The sequence below is a fragment of the Triturus cristatus genome, chromosome 3_1 (genome assembly GCF_964204655.1).
Source record: "Triturus cristatus chromosome 3_1, aTriCri1.1, whole genome shotgun sequence".
Lineage (NCBI taxonomy): Eukaryota > Metazoa > Chordata > Amphibia > Caudata > Salamandridae > Triturus > Triturus cristatus.
In genome coordinates, this window is record NC_140583.1 from 1,168,212,468 (window position 1) to 1,168,231,512 (window position 19,045).

The 19,045-nt window shown below is 43.3% G+C and overlaps 1 protein-coding gene across 15 annotated transcripts in view; it reads left to right on the forward strand.

The window, feature by feature from the left end:
- Positions 1 to 19,045, forward strand: part of PKNOX2 (PBX/knotted 1 homeobox 2) — a 3,737,380-nt gene that overhangs the window by 3,520,293 nt on the left and 198,042 nt on the right. For all 15 annotated transcript variants that reach the window (XM_085646078.1, XM_085646083.1, XM_085646080.1 and 12 more), the window contains one exon: positions 14,031 to 14,107. In XM_085646078.1, the coding sequence (XP_085502204.1) occupies positions 14,031 to 14,107 (77 nt within the window). The remainder of the gene's footprint in view (positions 1 to 14,030; positions 14,108 to 19,045) is intronic.

Consider the following 19,045-nt stretch of genomic DNA (forward strand, 5'->3'; position numbering starts at 1 on the left):
TTCTTTTCCTAAAAATGTAACGGTCGATTGGGAAGGATTCCATATGGACCGCTGTGTTTAGGGCTGCTTTGAACAGCTGATGAGACAGATTTACATTGCACAAAGCTGTTGCTCCTTTGAGCACCAAGGCATCCTTAAAAGCATTTGACCAAGTGGTCGGGCCTGAGATTATTTGTAAGTGTAATAACTTCTAGCCAAATGAGATTTTTCAAAGAACCTTTTTTGGCGACCCATGCTGAGTGTATCTATATGTCATAAAACTGGCTCTCTGCATGTGTGGTTGGTGGCTCAGCTTAAATTCCATCCTGATCTGAGATAGTGAGGAGTTGTACAGGAGTTTAAACAGTGACCTGAAGACAGCACCCTGGGCATTGTGTTTAAAAATATGGCAAGCTTGCCTGCTTCTGTGCCGTAAGACAGAGTTGGGGTCAGTTTAGCGTTGATTATTTTCAGCAATGGTTTGAGAGTGGGCTGTTTTATACTTTTGAGTATGGTTTGAAAGGCAAATAATAGTGAGACAGATTTGGTTTTTTAAGGAGTTATCTTGTGTTACGTGACCTCTATTGTAGTCCAACCAGCACCCCAAGTATTTGTATTTATTTGAGACAGTCAGACGATTTTTGTTTAGAAACCAGGCTTTTTTTCTTACCAAATATCACAACATTTGTGTTTTTTCATAGTTTATTGTCATGCCATTTGAGCTGCAATGGTTGTATTAAACAATGATCAGTTTTTGTAGCCCCATTGGTGTTTGGCTAAAAAATACAACATTGTCTGCGTAAATCAAAGAAGTGATATTTTGCTTTGCCGTTTTTGGTGAGTGGCAAATTACTGAATTCAATGCTGGTACCAACTCACACATCAGCGGGTTAAAAAGAGCCGGGACAAATACACAGCATTGTTTAACGCCTTGTGTGTTTATCTTATTTGAGACTACAGTGTTGTTTTTCCAGTTTCACTCTGGCATATGTGTCAGAGCAAAGTAGCTGGATGCCGCGAGGTAGTCCCTCCAGAATTTATCCAGCGTTGAGCTTGGACCAAAGATGTTGGAAGTTGACATGGTTAAACGACTGGCTGCCGTCTATAAAAACTCTATATAATTACTCTTTCTTTCTTATCTGGTTTACAACAAGCATCCTTATGGCCACAAGATTGTCAGTGGTGCCTGAAAAATGTCTAAAGCCAGTTTGATTGAAAGATATTAGATTTTTTTAGCTTGCCCATGTTTCTATGTCCTCCAATAACAGTGATACAAAATATTTAGGCTCAAAATCAAGGAGGGCTATGAGACGATAACAATCTGATCGCGCCAGTAGGACCTTTTTGTAAATGGGATGTAGAATCGAGCCTTACCACGATGAAGGAATGAAATTAAAAGTCATATACAGTTTGAACAGATTTTCCAGGGAGCTAGACCAAAACTCGAAATCTTGTTTATCAACTGATGCTGGGATCCCTTTGGCCCGGGAGCTCAGTCGACTCTGCTTTTCTGAATCAAGTTTGCTATTCTTGTGGCCGTGAAAGTTGTCATGTATTGTCTGAGTTACTCTTCTGATGCCTCAGATTTTCCTTGCACAAGGTTTTGCCTGCTGGGGCTGGGATCTTCATTAGAGCGTTTTATTGGTACACTATACAAAGAGCCAAAGTGTGCAATCCAATTTTCGGAGGTGACATTATTCCCGCTTATGTTGACTATTTCACCTGATAAAGTCTGACTACACTGGTTCAGAATGTATTGGGTGCAATAAATACTGCCCAGTTACACATTTTTACAGAAGTGCACCAAAATCCGTATGCCTGTTATTTGCTGGGCATTTTTCGCCTGATATCAATATCAGCATTTTGACCAGCCAAATTTATCAGGGTTGCAATACTTTTTGCAATCCTCATATTTTGATATATACTACAACATGAGTTTTCACTTATATAATAGCCCCATCATTTGGGTATGTCCCAATCTGGGAACTTGGGGGACCCTGGCACCCTCTGATCCTTTTCCTATCCTTTCTGATTGGGAAATATACTATGTGGAAAAATACTATTTGGTGTAGTCATTACGTCTCATGGGCAGTGCTTAATTAGAGCCGGAGGTTTCTTGTGCTCAACACTAGCACTTAATTTTCAACATCAATGACAGTCTACTACAAGGTGGTGGTGTCTGTCTAATTTTGAGATGGGCATAACAACATTGTTTAATAATTCAATATATATAAAAAAGAATATTTCTTGAAGCCTGTGCTATTCTTATAGATGTGGATTGCCTGGAATAGTCTGAATTCTCACACTTGGAGCATGATGGTTAGTAGTTATGTTGGTCCTGTCATTGGAAGGGATGGCAGGCACAATTGGTGGGGTAATCTGCAGTGGCCCCCTGAGAAGGGCCTTGACATGTACTTTTTTGTTTGTTTTTAGAAATCAAGTACTGCTGGTGGGCCTCATTATCCAAGGTGTGTCGTTCTGCAATAGAAAAGTGTTGCTGCAATGCGAATGCCAGGCACAAGCTCCTTGCATAATCTTGCCCTGGATCCTGTAGGTGCATTGAGAGCCAGTTGTACTGCAGGTTTGAAGTATCTCTGTAACCAAATGAAAGAAAGACTTTGTACATAAATCATGAGGTTATAAATATTGTATACACATTCTGGAGCTGAAAGAAAATTCTCTGACTGGGTCTCAGTTGCACTGTAAAGAATAGCTTAAGGCATGGCCATCAGCCTGTTATATGCAGGTTACACATAGACCCTAGCGCTAGCTATATTAACCTCATGAGCTATATAGACGCAAATTCAAAGCATAATGGATCATAAAATGGGATCACACTATTAGAGCATCTCTAAAGCATGAATAGTGAGTGACAATGTATGGCTGTGTACAATGTTCAGTCTTCCACCTGCCTCTGGGTTGACCCCTAGATTGGAGTGTTGGACTTAGGACACTGAGGAGTGAGATGATAGTAGGTCTCCCTTCACACGGAGGTAGTTTTTGTATGCACATGGGTGAACTTGAGTATCATTATGCAGAATAAGTCTATGTTATTGATCAAGGAAGTGGTCAGGGTGCCAGAGTTTGCCTACATATGCATGAGTGTTCCAGTCTGGAATTTTAGTTAGAAAGATTCTGTAGGAGCTAATGCACGGATCTTACAGCACACCCATTGTGTTTCCCCTCCAAGAGCTTCTACTTTGGAGGGTCACTCATGGATGGCCAAGGCTTGAGGGGTATCTAAGAGTTGAAGATCGGAGGTTTGTGTTTTTTGGTACTAAGCTTGTCCCGCATGCTAGCTTGTGGTGGCCATCTGAGGCAGCAGCTCCTCCGAACTTGACTCCAAACTTGGGGGTTAAATTTGTTTCTCAACTTACTTTTGAACCCCAAGTCAGATCTCTCTCTGATTCTTATTTTGACACCCTGAGATCCATTTAGAAGAATGTTCCACCTCATACCCAAGGACTCACGAAAAACAGTTGTCCACATGCTGGTCAAAGCTAAATTGGACCATGCTAATTGTCTATATCTGGGCCTTCTTGCTTTACTTTTGCAATAGCTTCAATTCATTCAAAATTCGGCTGCCAGCTTCATTTTGAACATTCCCTCCCATCTTTCAATTTTCTCTAATTTATGTCATTTTCACTGGCTCCCGTGATTAAGAGAATTCAATTTAAAGCTCTTACTTTAGTTTTCAGAGCCTTTAATCTCAAGGTCGCTCCATATCTGATGAAGAGACTGCAACCTTACTTCCAGTCCAGAGCCTTGAGATCTAACAGTTTAAAACTTCTCTATGCTCCTCTTATTTGTAAAGCCAGACGCAGTGGTCGCTCCTTTACCTGTTTGGCTTCTAAACTGTGGAATGCACTGCCTCTCACACTTCACTGCGTTGCCATGGAATCAGCTTTCAGAAGCAAGCTTAAAATCTTCCTCTTTGACACAGATCTAAGCGCTAAGTAACTGGCTCTCTTTCCTCCTCCCTTTGGTTTGGTCGTTAATGCCGAGACACCTCTCCGGAGGTAGCTGTGTGCTCTACAAATGGCCTGAAAAGAATTGAAGATCAGTGACTAAGCCTCCCCTGAGCAACTCAGTCCCCCGAATAGATTATTTTCATCACTGCCTTTAAACTAATAAAGGTACCTGATTCTCCAATTGCAGACTCACTGTGATAGGAAAGGCACATGAGAGCCTGTAAGTTGGTACAATGTTAGAACCACCCCTTAGTTGTAGCATTCCTGTTTGTGATGGTTGACACTGATAGTCTTCTTATCTACATTCTCTGTCGGTGCCAGCTGGACATGGATTAGCAACAGGGTGAGCTTGTACCTAGAAGCCTCTATTCAAGAGTCCTGGAAACCACCATTTTTATTGCACTACAGTAAGCGAGGGAAACATCCAGGGCTCCTCTGTTCAAAGTGTGCCTGCCTTTTCTAGAGGCTTCTTATGGCAACCCAGTTGTACAGGTTGAGGTTATATTCCTAAGCATCAGTAGGTGACTTGTTTTAGAGCCCCACCCCCAAATTCACCATGAACTGTGAGTTACCTTTCCAGAGGAGATGACACTAGTGTATGCAGGTGCGCAATGCCCAATAAGCTGAAAGGGCTTTTGTCTGCTGTAGGTCGGGCTGTGGAGTGCATTGGCATTTCTTAAACTGTCCTGGGTTGGGGCTGGGCAGGGCTGACGACTTAGACTCGGCCTCATCCAAAGTACTTCACAGGTCCTCAAATGACCATTGAACCTTTCATGGGTCTTTGTGTATTTCAATTGCTACTTACCCTGCTGTCCCCATTCTTGCTATGGGCAGCTCCAGCCAGAGTGGGAACAAGGATTTAATTTACAAAACAAATGAAGCCATGCACCACATTAATATAAAAAGTGTCCAGGCATTGGCCTGGTTTGCCTCTTTAGCTCACAAGCAGGAACTGAGCCCTCTACTATAATTCATCATTTAAAAATCTGTCAAAGTCTCACATTTCAAAAAGTATATTTCTTTAACTTGGAAACATTTCACTTAAGTACACTAAAATACATTTTTGCGTTGACTGACATTTATCAGAATTCACAATTTCCAAATGTAAACTTTGAAACATTCATGCCTGAGTTGACAATGCTATAAGCAGGACCACTGGAATTATGTGATCCAAGCATTTTTCAAATAATATTGAATTTGTTGCATTTGCCACATAGTCATTTGTCTTCTTCATAATCTGTAGATTTGACAAAATAATTTGTTTTTAGCCCAAACGGACACAAATTTACTAAAACATGGTGATACGTGTACCTGTGCTCTGGAAGGCCCTTTGCAAAGGTTGAATGGTCAAATTTCAGTTACTTAATGCTGCATTTAGTTGTTAAATTGGCATTAACAAAGATAAAATCTTTCAGATGAAAAATTACAAAATCATGATGTAATACTATCACATTACGCTGCATAATTTGCCTTTTCTTGACGCATAATTTAGTCAACACTGCTGCATAATTTGGTCCTCCTCTTCCGCATACTTCCAGTGGCCCTAGCTAGTAGTGAACCAAGAGACAAGTTGTGATGTGAGCCCACTAAGATTTTTAGAAAATATGGAGCAACATTGAATTCTAGTAAAGCATTTAAAAGTGAAGTATTTGTAGAGGGCACATGATAAATTGAGGGTTTTTAAGGTACTCTTAAAAAGGATGATGGAAGACTTTAAGGTAATTGGCTAGAGTAAAATAGATTTTGTCTAGCAAATAAGCAGTGTTTGATTCCAGGTTTCAACTCGCACAATTTAGCCACTAGATGAATGGGAAGTGCCATTGTGACTAATATAACGACGAGGGTGGCACAATCCACAAGAAGTCATGGGCCAAATTTCCAAGAGGAATTTTTCCAGAGCCTGACCTCAGTATCTGGGTCTGGCCTTCAATGACTCTCCCATCGCTAGAAAAGTAACTTTAGCTATGTCCAAAAGGCTGACATTTTGTTGCAGGAACAGCTTTGATAACCATAGTTCAAATTACACCTGAATCCCCACTCACCAACTGCCAAAGATAAGGAGAAATACTTTGAGTGTCTTTGAGTGTCTAGTGATACATCATTCTGCATTCACACAGCTCACACTACATTCACACAGGTTCACAAGTCATCTTCCGCTCACAAGGGCTCACGTTTTACTCTCACCATCCACTCACAATAACAAGCTTGAGTTCTTACACGGGCACACCACTCACCCTGCACTCACACCTCTCACCCTGTATTTACACAGGCATTCCTTTCACTCTGCACTCACACTGCTCACCTTGCACTTACGCCACTCACCGTCACTCAGCACTTCCAGACCACACCTGTAACACAGCACACAATAAACTACCAAACTCTTGTTAACATGCACATGTCTACAAAAGCAGTCACAAAATATCTGTCCTTCCTGTAGTACTAGATGCTTACACAGTTCCATCCATAAATACAGGTGTAATACAAGAGGGCAGAGTTTATTAAGACTGTGGGATGGTACAGGAAAGGAGATTGAGCTGGGACTGTGGGGGCTGGTGTGGGAGCTTGGATCAGTCTAAGGCTGTGGGGATCAGCCAAAATGGATTGGTGAACGCAGGCAAAAGTATCAGGACGGGGAGCAGCACAACAGGCTAAGGATTAGGCATTGCAACTGTGGCTGTGATCTGGTGTGGGAGTTGACTGGTACTTCAGGCTGAGGTTGTGGTGCAGATGGGCAAAGAATTTACAGATCAGTAGATACTTGTTGGCCTTGCACTGAGCCCCACTGGCCTTCATAACAGTCACTGTGAAAAAAGGTGGGGGAGTCATCTGTGGCCAGAGATGCTGATTTTGCTCCTTCTGAAGCCAGGGTGTAGACCAACATCTGTGACCTGTTGAGCTGCTTAGCGTTCTGCAGGAGCTGATATTGGAGGGGAGAGAGTGCCGAGGCTACGGCTGATGTGTGTGAGATGTGAGGAGTCCATGGTGGAGCCAGTGAAATTGAGGAGAATGAAGTGAGGTTGTAAGTTGGTGTGGGAAGAGGGACTGGCATTAGGCTGTTTTGACACAAGACCACAGGCTAAGGGCTGCAGTAAGCAGCACTTCTGGAGTGCAAGAAAGGTTGGGCAAAACAAACATTTTTGTTTTGAATGTCACAAATGCAAATAGGGAAGAAAACGCAAACCAGCTCAGATGCTGCTTCTTCACCACGCAGGATATAGAAACCATTTTGAATGGGGGACATCCTTTGTTGGAAAGCTCTATTTACCAATACTTCCACCAGTTATACTGCTGTTGTCTCACAGAGTAATATTCTTAGCCAATACTATCACATGCCATATTATTGCATTTTAATGGGTTGGCTGTGTTAGGTGAGGGAACATCACTCATGAGTCTATAGAAATACAACAAGCACTGCACTCTTCTCAGCTCTACCACACTAGTTCTGCCTAATCAAATGCTGTAATCTAGGTAAACATGTGGGAAGAACCAAAGTCTCTCTGAAGGTTGCGTTTCATTAAGCTTTTTCTGCTGATCACACAAGGTATGAAGTTAGCCAGACCTAAAAAGTACATCTCATAAACATTGAAACACATTCAATATGGTGCTTACAAAACTCAGATCATAGCACTATACATTAGCTTACGCACATTAACGCTTCAAAAATAGCATTAGAGTTATGTCATGTGTTGTGGAGCAAAGGTGACTATCCAAAACTTGTGGTTTCGGAAAAAGTATTAGTTTTATTCAAACATCTTTATTTAATTATTTTCCTTCAAAGCCTTTAGTACCTCTTGCACTGCTCCTACCTGCACCCATTGTGACCTTTACTCCCATTGAAAACTAAGTATTATGTGAATGACACTGACTATATAGACTTAGGTGGCATACAGTGCATAGTTGGTATATAACCTTTCTGGCAGCAGGCATGTTTCCAATCCAGTTCATGGGGCATGGGACAAGCACGGGCAATCAGGCCTCAGTCATGGGGACCAGAGTCTGTATTAATTTGACTTCAGAAACTGGGCCACATGCAACTCCTTCAGCATTTGACTCTCAGTGGTAGCACTCTGGAGCAGTCATATGCTTTTCAAGGAGGTAGTGTAGGGGTATGAAAACTCAAATCACCAAGCAGAGCAATAGCTGTTAGTCCAACCCAATGTTTTACTTGAATAAGGCACCTACTTTAATAGACACGCTTGAAACAGTGTACTGCTGTAGGTACAGTAACATGCAATGCACTTAGGCTACTGCACCTTGTGATACAGTTTTTACTGTTTTCCTCTTCTCTCTTTCACATGTGACCCTCCTCTTGTAAGGCTAGGCAAGTCCATGTTAGGTGAGTTTTGTGAGACATTACTCAAGGCTCTGGTGCAGGTACCCCAGTTCAATTATGGGTGTGCTCAGTTCAGTACAGTCTCCTAGATACAGCTTCAAAACAACGCAGGTCTCTATGTGTTTCAGCATCTTGTGTCTCAAATCTCACCCACTTCTAGAATGATACAGCAGGGTTGCAGGTGCCCTCAGTCTGGGTAGGGTGGAGCTGGATGAGGCAGGTAGAACTGCAGCTGTGTGTCCTTCGGCGAATGCAGGTAATGGAAGTCAGTGAGGGCTAATGGCAGGCATCAGACCTGCTTCTGGGTCACTGGGCAGCAGATGGGCCACCACTTACAAGTGTGTCAAAGCAGCACGCTAACAGCCACAGGATGCACTTTGTACATAATGCTGCGGTGACCGTCATGTGCACAAGTCTTGGCTATGATGGTCACTTTCACCATGAACATAATTTGTTACTTCTGTGGCGACGTAAGCCACAGTAACAGCTTTGAGTTTCGTTGGTTACATTCACTTTGGGCACAGCTCTTGATTTAAGCAGTGAGGTCAACCGTGATTGTTCCTATTGCAAGATTGCCTGCCTGCCTGTGAATCGCTCTTGGAACCATACTTCTGGAGAGACTGCACCCACCCTCTTTGGACTTGCAGATCGCTTTCTGTAGCCTTCTTTCTCCTGATAGATCTTCCACACTAGGGTCTGGAAGTTTAGTTTCTTGGACTACCTATACTGTCTCACCTCCTGTGGCTTGACTAGCTCTTTCACTCTCTCAGCAGGCAGGCTAGCTTCCAGGTGCTTCAGGCCAGTGGTATAGCTCTTCCATCAAGTAAAGACTCCATTTGATGTACCCTCTTCTCTGGGAAGCTGGCTTTCACACAGACACACAGGTCTGGTTATTGTATTGTAGACCTCAAAGTATGCTGCAGAATACTTCCTTTGAACTGTAGCCACAAAGAAGTAAGTAGCTCCCACTTTTATGCAATCAAAGCAGGTAAAGAATGTGGATTCTCTGCAGCATTTTTACAAGGGCTTATCGCCACTAGAGCGTCACTTTTTTGACATTCTGGTGGCATTAACCCCTTTGGCGTGTTTACAAGGAGGCGTTAAGCTACTGAACATGGTTTAGCGCTTCCTTTTATATAATGCCCCTTTCACGCAGCATTTAGCGCGTAAGGGTCAGGCAAGGGGTGTTGCAGTGGGCATTCCACCACAACACCCATTGCTTTTTGATGCTACCCCCTATTTACAAGGGTGGCGTAAATAAGGGGCAAAGCAAAAATAAGACCAGTGAAAACCTGGTCTTAAACTGTTGCAGCAAGGAGAAATTACTAATTTCTCCTCGTTTTCGTTGTTTCCGTGTGTGCTGCATTCTGCAGCACACATAGAAAGAGAAAATCACCATTAGTGATTGTTCATATGCAGGAATGTGGCAGTTCCTGCACATAAACAATCATTAGAAAATAACGAGTTGCAACTTCTACCTGTGCTGCATTCTGCATCACACATAGAAGTTACAAATCACCATTATTGAGTGTGTATGTGCAGGAAGGAACACCTACCTGCACATGAACAATCTTTCCCTGCAACTCATGCAGCGCTGCACTATGCTGCAAGGGTTCCTGCATTGCTGCTAGGCAGCTAAATGTAATGCAAGCACCAGAGGAAAGGCAGGGGTTTGCCCTGATATTGTAAATATGGTGCATCCTTGCATTTCCAGAATGTCGGAGGACGGCATTACCAATTGTGGCATAACACCGCACTCCACCATTTTGTTGTACATATTACCCCCTGTCTGCAATCTCAAAGCAGGTTTGCAGTGGTTCTTCTGTTTAGTGTTCTCTCTAGGCTATTATCCAGTCAGAGCCTTTGTGTGGAGTGGTGATCTTCACAGCAGTGTAGTCTCCAGCCTGGAATACTCACAATAAGGCCCAAAGAGGCATGACGTTTCTGCAACTGGCTTTCACCAGCCACATTTAACAGTGATCAGGATGAAGTCAAAAGGCTGGCTTCACCCAAAAGATCTCTCTCCCCCTGTACAAAAAAGATGAGAGTCCCACCCTGAACATCTACCAAATGGCAGTACCACAGGAAAACTAATCAGCAGCTCCACTCAGCAGGAGCTGCTTAACTGAAATTTAAAGGAGCTGTGTTGCCTCCCTCCATTTTCAAATATGACAGCAATACTCTTCCACAGTCTGTGCAAACAATCTCACCTACATGTTGTGCACAGGAGCAGGTTAGAGACTCCCAAAATGGGACCTACTAACATCCATTACTCTGGCTCTCTAACGCACATACTGCATGTACTACACAAGCCACGAACCCACACGATCCACTTGTATGTTAGTACTAGGATTTAGGTTACACATTGACGCAGAGGTTTACACAAGTGGCAGGCCCGTACTGGCCGCAGCGGGCACCGTGCGTTTCCCCGGTGGGCTGCCAGGGTGGGGGCCAGTTTTGGGCCTCTGGGGGCCCATTTCTGTTACCGGGGCCAGCAATATCGGCTCCCTGTAACAAAATTGGCCGAAGCCGGCCCTAGCAAACAGCTTAGCCGCACCCAACTCACTCGCCAGGGGGGCCGGCCGAGCAGTTTGCCAGGGTGAGTTTCGGTGCTCAGTCTGGCACTGACAAGTGGGGCTGGCTACATAAATAGGTCTGATCACGACTGTGAATTCACAAAGATGGGATGCTGCCACCACTGCTGTACATGCTAAACCCATGACAGAGGTGGTAGTCCACCGCCAGAAAAATGAGAGCACGATTGGTGCACCCTATCAGGTCACAGGACAGTTGCAGGACTTAATTTGTGTGAGGTACAGGGTAGGCCTCTGCAAATGTTACATTAGCGTGAGCCTAGAGCTAAAATAAAAAACTGGGATATAAGTGAGTCACAGTCAAGTACCCAGAACTTAACAACATGACTGTACACCCTGCAGGGAACATTCTCAGTCCAACAGCCTGTTCAGGCAATATTATGTTTACCCTAAATTAATATGGTTTATCCTACGGTCTTTTCACTACATATATGTTTACTTGACTCCTATAAATATGCTAATTTGTGGATACTAAACAAGTACATATTTGTGTCTCAATGTATAATTATTGACATAAATATATATTATTTCCGATCATTACCCATCTCTACACAGTGCACACATGCAGGAATAGCTGCTCCTCACTCTCTAAATGGTGAGTAGCTTGGATGTTTTGGTTTCTTTTCTTCACAAGAACGATGATTTGGTAGCAAGGAAAGCTGTGTGGAGCAGTAAATGTAACACTCCCTGTGACCTAGTGGCTGCCTTGCTAAAGGGAGATCGGCCCAATTTTCTGGAGCTTTACTACAAAGCAGAAGATTTGAATGTAGAGAGCTGGTTAGGGGCCTTCAGACTTGATGAGAGGCCTCACGGTTACAAACAACAGCTCCGCTAGACGATTTCAGGGGAAAAGGGTCCACCAGCTATAATACCTGAAGTGGTAGTACCTTGGAACAACCCGATTCCTTGGCAGTACAGCTGGAGGTCTCCTCAGCGTTGTCACTTGCTGTTTGGATGGCAAACATGCATTACATCTCATTCAACAATTTTCTTCTTCTTGCATCCATTCCTCCTGCTCCACCATAATTCCAGAAGCTCAGTAGTTTACCAGATAACAAAACAGAAAACACCTACAGTCACTTGCCTTTAATCTCATCAAGACTTCATCAATGTTGCAAATGCCTGTGGGCCAGCAGAATGGCCTGTAGACCCATGACAAGGATTAGCTATGCAGCCATTCCAAAATGAGTCTACAACTCATTGAATATAGGTATTTTCCCAAAGGAGCATAAAACCCTCCATAAATCAAACAGGCTTTGAGCCAAAAGAACCTTCAAATTGCAGGTCAATAGCAGACTCTTTTTATTCAAAACGATAGAAAAATTGAAAGATTTTACTCAAAGCATATATCTACATTAAAAAAAGAAACTGCTTTAAGATTACCAAAACAGATTCTAGTATAACTAAGACACAGAAGCAGCAGTGATTTCCATGAGATGATTTTAAAACAACAGTGGAATGAAACTGGAGTACGGACATGCCTATTACTTGAACTCTCCCCTGCCTTTGATACTGTTCACCATCTCAAGCTTCTACAGAGACTTGACAACATCAGAGTGCAGGGCGCATAACTGAAGCAGATTATATCTTAACTATTAGACAGATCATCATCTCACTTCTCCCTTCATGTCAGCTCCATTAATTCACAACGAATGTACCAAACATCCTTACCCCCTTTAAACATTTTACCTTAGCTCTATATTGCACCCAATTGGCTCCTTTAATTTCAAGTGGAACTGTTAAGCAGATAATAATTAAATCATACTTAATCATGTAAACTCATCTGACTTTGACTCATACTCAATTAGACAATACCTAAACGTCAAATAATGGATGATATCTAACCACAGCAAAACAAATGTCACAAATCAAAATATCCCTATGCAGTAAAAGGATCAAACAACACCCATGAACAATATGGCCTCAGCAAGTAGTATGCGCACCCCCAAACAACTGAGCCTAAAATTGGAATCTGGGGATAAATACAAACTCCTTTCTGTCACTCATAAAAAGATTGTGTTTGTTTAATACATTTAAACTGAAGTTTGGCACTTTTCCCCCTCATATTGGCTATAAAGATATCTCTGCCTACAGTGCTTGAAATGCTTGTTCCACCCAACTGTCTGAAGAGTTAGCCCCCCCCCCGTAAGTCGGGTCTAGTTGCGCCCCTTAGTGTATGCATTAATGTCTGCATGCGTGATCCCTTGCATGTGTATGCCAGAGTGAGAAATGTGGCTATGCAACAAGAGTTCAGTTATGCATGATCCACCAGCAACGCGTTCCTAAAGTACCTAGCATCTCAGAGAAGTTTTGAGCCATGGAGTTTCTTGAGTGTCAAATGACAGCATGGAGGCACTAACGCGGTTTGTTTTTTGGCACCAGGCTTGGAAATGAATGTGTGCTTCCACATTTCCACACTTCACATGAAAGGTCCATGCACAGGTATATTACGGGGAACACAACCCTGTTGCCCTGTTCAGGAGAGCACCCAGTTTTCTGTCCCTTGTGGGGGAACAAAGTTCTACCTCATGGTACCAGTCTTACCACTGAGAGGTCGAAAGGTATACAGAGCTACACTAATATGATTACAAATTAAATTGTCAATTTTTGAAAATATAACAACTTTATCTTTCAGTTACGAAGATTGTCTAAATGTACTGATAACATTTAAACAGGGTAAAAAAGCGACCTGGCCATATGACTGATTATTAAATAATCATATTGCACTCAGTGCATCTAGGAACCCCTTTTAAGTGCTGTAATATACGCACAGGTGAACACCAACTTATAACACAAGAAATGAGTCAAGCAGAAGGAAAAGAGAAATGAGAGTAGAGAGAATGTGCTAGGAAGGATGGGAAGCGTTTAGTGACGAAAACATAGAAACAACCAAAATAATCAGTAAGTGGCACATTGTACACCACAATCTTATATTTATGTACCTCTTTATTTCACAAAATGTTATTTTTATTACTTTGGAACTGTCCGAACGTTAGACCAATCATATATTTCAGAGGCTCTCCATTCAAATTGCAAGAGGTCAGTGCCGCAGCAACCTTCAAACCTCTGAAATATTTGAACCACAATAAAGACACTTGACTGATCAAGACCCTGTAACTGATGCAACTTTATCGTGTTATATGTTTTTTTCAGCACCCTTACCCAACAGAGGATGAAAAGCGACAGATAGCTGGGCAGACCAACCTTACCTTGCTGCAGGTCAACAACTGGTGAGTACTGTCTACCTTCATACTAACAGTTTTCTGTTAAAATGCCCTACTATTTTAAGGGCTAGTGCTTTTGATATTATTTTAAGGACTCCATTACAAAAAGAGGAGCACTGTTCTTTTTCTAGTTAATTGTAGGCAATTGTTCGTCCACGTCCTCAATATCTTCAAATGCATTACATTTGAGCCATCATCCTTATGCCCTTTAGATTGCTCTCTGGTTCCAGTTGTATTCTTTACTCTGTAAATGGTGCAGCAGCTTCTTATAAAAGTGTTTTTCAGTTACCTTTTTTCTGTATCTTTATAGATATAATTTTTTCCTTCAACTCTCAGTCATATTATCCCACTAGGAATGGGCAATTATATTTGTGAGTTTGTTACGCACCTGAAGAACACATTTCACTCCTTTGATTTGCTTAAGTCCTTTCAAATGGGAGGGAAATGAAGATGGTGGATTGATGCCACCGCCGAGAGCAGCACCCTGAGTGCTCGCCGCTCGGCCACTCCGCTGCACCGCTGTACACACCCGTATGGGTCCGCTTACCTGCGGGAGGGCTGTCCTGTGAACTCCGCACCTTGCACGCGGTCTGCTGGGCGGTTGCGTCCCCAGTCTCCGCTTGGAAGAACGCCGCCGTTTCGCAGAGTGGAAAGTCCAACAGGGCGAGCTGGGAGCCTTGTTACTGGCATACGCTCAACGGGACTTCGCTGCTGAAACGGAAGAGCTGAACGCGGTAAGCCGAGAGCTCTGCTTCCGCTGTTGTTATTTGTTTATAGAGAAGCTGCTTATCGTAAAGGGAGAGTGGAATGCGGCAGGCTAAGAGCCCTGTCGCCGCCATGAGCCAAGCCTGATGTGGGCTCACCTGGCTCATTAGACACCTCTCACATGCTGCTGCTGACTGTTGAGAAACGCTGCCCTCCCCTCCTGCTATACTGCTACGAGCTACAAGCTACTGAGCTTGCTATTGTGGAATAAACTGATCAAGCATAGCCTCTCTCAGCGTCTTGTGGAAACAAGGACACAGGGATACTTCTCTAGGGACACTTCTCCTGAACATGGGAAAGCCCAGCTCTTTGGATCTGCAACTCCCTGATGCTTCTTCGGATCTCTGGGAAACCTCTGTGGCTTTGGAGCTTTGTTTGGCGCTCTCCCCTTGTTTGGTTTCCCTTAGTGCCTTTCTCTTCTAGCTCCTGCACTTCACTGTCCAGAATGGCACCGCAGAACATAACAGGCCAGAAAGGGGTAAGAGCTGCCATGCGTGCCCTCACAGCCGCCTCTGAGCCTACTGCACCGAGCAGGGAAGAACCACAGCTCTAGGCCTCAAAAGGTACTGTGAATCGCTCTACCTTTAAGGTAGGGTGCCATATTCTTAAAATTCTGCACTCAGGTAATGTGAACGAGCTTATCTATCCTGGGGGAACCACAAATCCACTTCCAAAGGGGGATATGGTGGAGGCACTATTAGAGGCAGTCCTAAACGGGTCAAAGGAGTCTATCGCTGCGCCTTCTATCCTCCCTTCTCCACTGTGCGCAGAATACCCCTCGGCACAGGGCTCGTTACAAGCTCACTCTCTAAGTCCGGATGGTGAATCTCTGTGCTTTGGCTCGCATGGCAAATAGCTGAACGAAGATGCCCTTATTTTTTCACCTCTGGAAGCTGTTGAAAAAGGGGATCCCTCACTTAAACAAGCTACAACAGGGAGTGGGCAAATAGGAGACCCACTACTAGTACTTACTCAACAAGTAAGCTCAGGACACCACCCTAATACACACGGTGCAGATCGCGCTATTGTACCTGCTGAACAAGGCATCGGCGAGAACCAGCAGTTAGGTAAAGATTCTTTAGGAACTGTAGCTGATGCACAGACTGATGACTTTCAGGATACTTCTCTGGTTAGACACAAGCAAGGCACTCCATCTCCTACCTCATCTAACATAACCAGTGTTCAGTTAACCCGCAAAGATGGAAAGCTTCATCATCACAACATAGCGGCAAACACCCCTGGTGATGCGACCTCCGGTGACACACAAACAACAGACCAATTGCTCTGCTTGTCCAGTGGGAAGAGGGGGAAGAAAAGATGCAATTTTAACATAAAAAATGCAAGAAACTATAAAAAAGGAAACGATAAAGAAAGTGACTTGCGCATCCTTAACCCTGCATCCACCACACTGGCCATCACTAGTAGTCCACTTTGCAAATGGGTTACCGCCAAAGGGGAAGTGAAAACGCTGATTTCGAGACTCTCTGGTTCCTGCTTTGGCTCTGACCCTGGTTCTTCCACTTGCCGTACTTCGGGTCAAGGGCTAGCTCCTGGCCCTACCTCGCTACATCAAGACTCAAGTGCGCCACGTGTATCGACCTCAGCATTAGGCAGCGATCTCGGATACTCAGCAAGTTCTTCTTCTTCTCTTCCAACTCTTCCAGCTACTCCCTGGGCTGAGGTTCAATTGAATGCCCCACCTGCTGGCTCACTAGATTCTCCTGCTGCTGCCATTTTACAAGCTCTACAGGTTCATAGAGAGGAGGCACAGGCATATTACTCACAGGCTAAAGCAGACAGCTCAGCGATTAAGCAGGACCATGCTGAGGTAAACAACAAAGTAGCTGCATTAACAACCGATATTGCCGAGCTGGAACAACGCGTATCAGATACCGAGGACCACATGGCAGGCGTTGCTAAGACCTCTGATGCATACAAGATTCAGCTTACATCTCTGCAAAGTGAAGTTGAGGATTTGGAGAATAGGCAACGACGTAACAACATCCGTCTGTTTGGCGTGCCCGAAAACGAAGAAGGCTCTGAACGCAAAGCATTCATTGTACAACTACTTAAGAGTGCATTTCCTGATCTGGACGACTGGGACAGTCAAGTACAACGAGCACATAGATTACCATCTGTTGTCAGCAACCCTGCCGGCCATTACCCTCGGCCTTTTCTTATCTTTTTTGGAAATTATCTCCTACGACAAGCAGTCTCCATCAAAGCCCGTCCTACTGCCCCTATCAGATTAGGCCCGTATTCTATCTTTTGTAGTTCTGATCTATGCAAGAACACGATGGATAGACGATGGAAACTGCTCCAGTTAATAGATCCTTTAAAATGTGCAGGAGCACAGGTCTTTCTACAAGAACCGGCTCGCTTGAAAATGATCAAAAACGGCAAAGTTCAACTGGTATACACGGAGCATGCCGCTCGACAGGCTTTGGCAAAGTTGCAACTAGAAACTAAATGATATTGTCCTTCTGGTTTGCCCTTTATCTATCCTAATGATACTCTAAAGCATGGTCAATGAAGGGAACAAATTAATACTCGGGGGTCATGCCAATAGTAATTCATGGCTTGATTTTAGAGATACTGTTGACTACTGGGCCCGTCCTCTCTTAGCTTTTGTCTTCACAGGGATCCCCCCAGTAATTTATGATTGACACAATTCTGCTTTTCTCTTTCTTCTTTTTGACTTTTTTCATGTTTTGACCTTCTATATTTTTTTTGTTGTTGGTAAAAACAAACCCTTCTCAGCAATGAGTCTCACGGTGTATTCGAGCAGTGGGGCAGTTCTCAGGGTGCTGGTGCTCTCAATAGCTGTCTTGCCAGAAACAGCAATGAGGGGGGTGATTCTTTTCTTAGGATACAGGGTGGGATTCGGGTGGGCTAGTTCCGGGATGGTGGAAGGGGTTAGGTTAAAGGGGTTGGTTAAAAGCAAAGGGGGTATATGAACAGAATTGCAGGGAGTAGTTATTAAGCTGCTTTTATACCGGGGCAGTATAGAAAATAAAGTCTGTAAATGTATGTATCACACTAAAAAAAAAACTTTTGCACTAGTAGAATCTTTACATTGTGATCAATCTTTGATCTTTAATGCTGTTACTTAAATGCTTATGTTGGAATGTCTCCGGTCTCAATGCTGCTAGCAAACGTCGGCTTGTTAGGGAACAGCTAAACATATATAAACCACACTTGGTATTCTTATCAGAAACTCTTCTAGCCCATAAAGATAGTAGACTTCTCAATTAACTGAAATATCTTAATATTGTCTGTACTTCACAAAGTCTTTCAATTAGAGGACCTGCAGTCCTTGCTAGCAAAACACTTACATACACAATTCTCAGATTTTGAGCAGACCCAAGAGGGAGGTGGGTAATCGCTCAGATGGCTATCTCTGATGGGAAATATGTTTTGGTTAATTTGTTAGGCCCCAATGCCGACGACCCAGAGATGTTCAAAGAGCTAACTCTAACCTTATTGGAATTACAGGGGGTGTTGATAATTATGGGGGACTTTAACTGTGTGATGAACTATGCCGTAGATTCCACCAGCCCTAGTACTATTGTTAGAATGCCCAAAGTTAGGGCAGCGATTCTAGAATTAGCACGTCTAAATAACCTTAGTGACATATGGAGAACGTTATATCTAGATCTTCCAGGGTTCACTTATTATTCATGCCCACACAGACAGTATTCCAGGATAGATATGGTGTGGGCCCACGATCAGATTCTCCAGACTGCGGAGATTGAGCTGTGCCCTAAAATCACATCGGACCATAACCCTTTAATTCATATTTTCCAACTTCTCCCACAAGTAAATCTAGACGCTCTTTTTCTTTTTGATATTTATTGACAGATAATCTGTATATCACACATATGGAAGGGATTTGGTAGAATTCTTTCTTAACAATGTTAATTCTACTAACTTTTGAACTCTCTGGGACTCAATGTAAGCTTACATTAGAGATATCACTCAGCAGTTAATTTGGCGAGAGAAGAAAGCCAGAGAGGGTGCAACTAAAGATGCTCTTGCGGCATTGGTTAGTCTGGAAAAATCTCACGCCATTGCTGTTAAAAATAATGAACCGAGGCAAACCCTGATCTACTCTGATCTGATTTCTGCTCAAGCTTTAGCTAGTCGGTCTTTAAAGGAGAAGGTTGCTGTGAATTATAT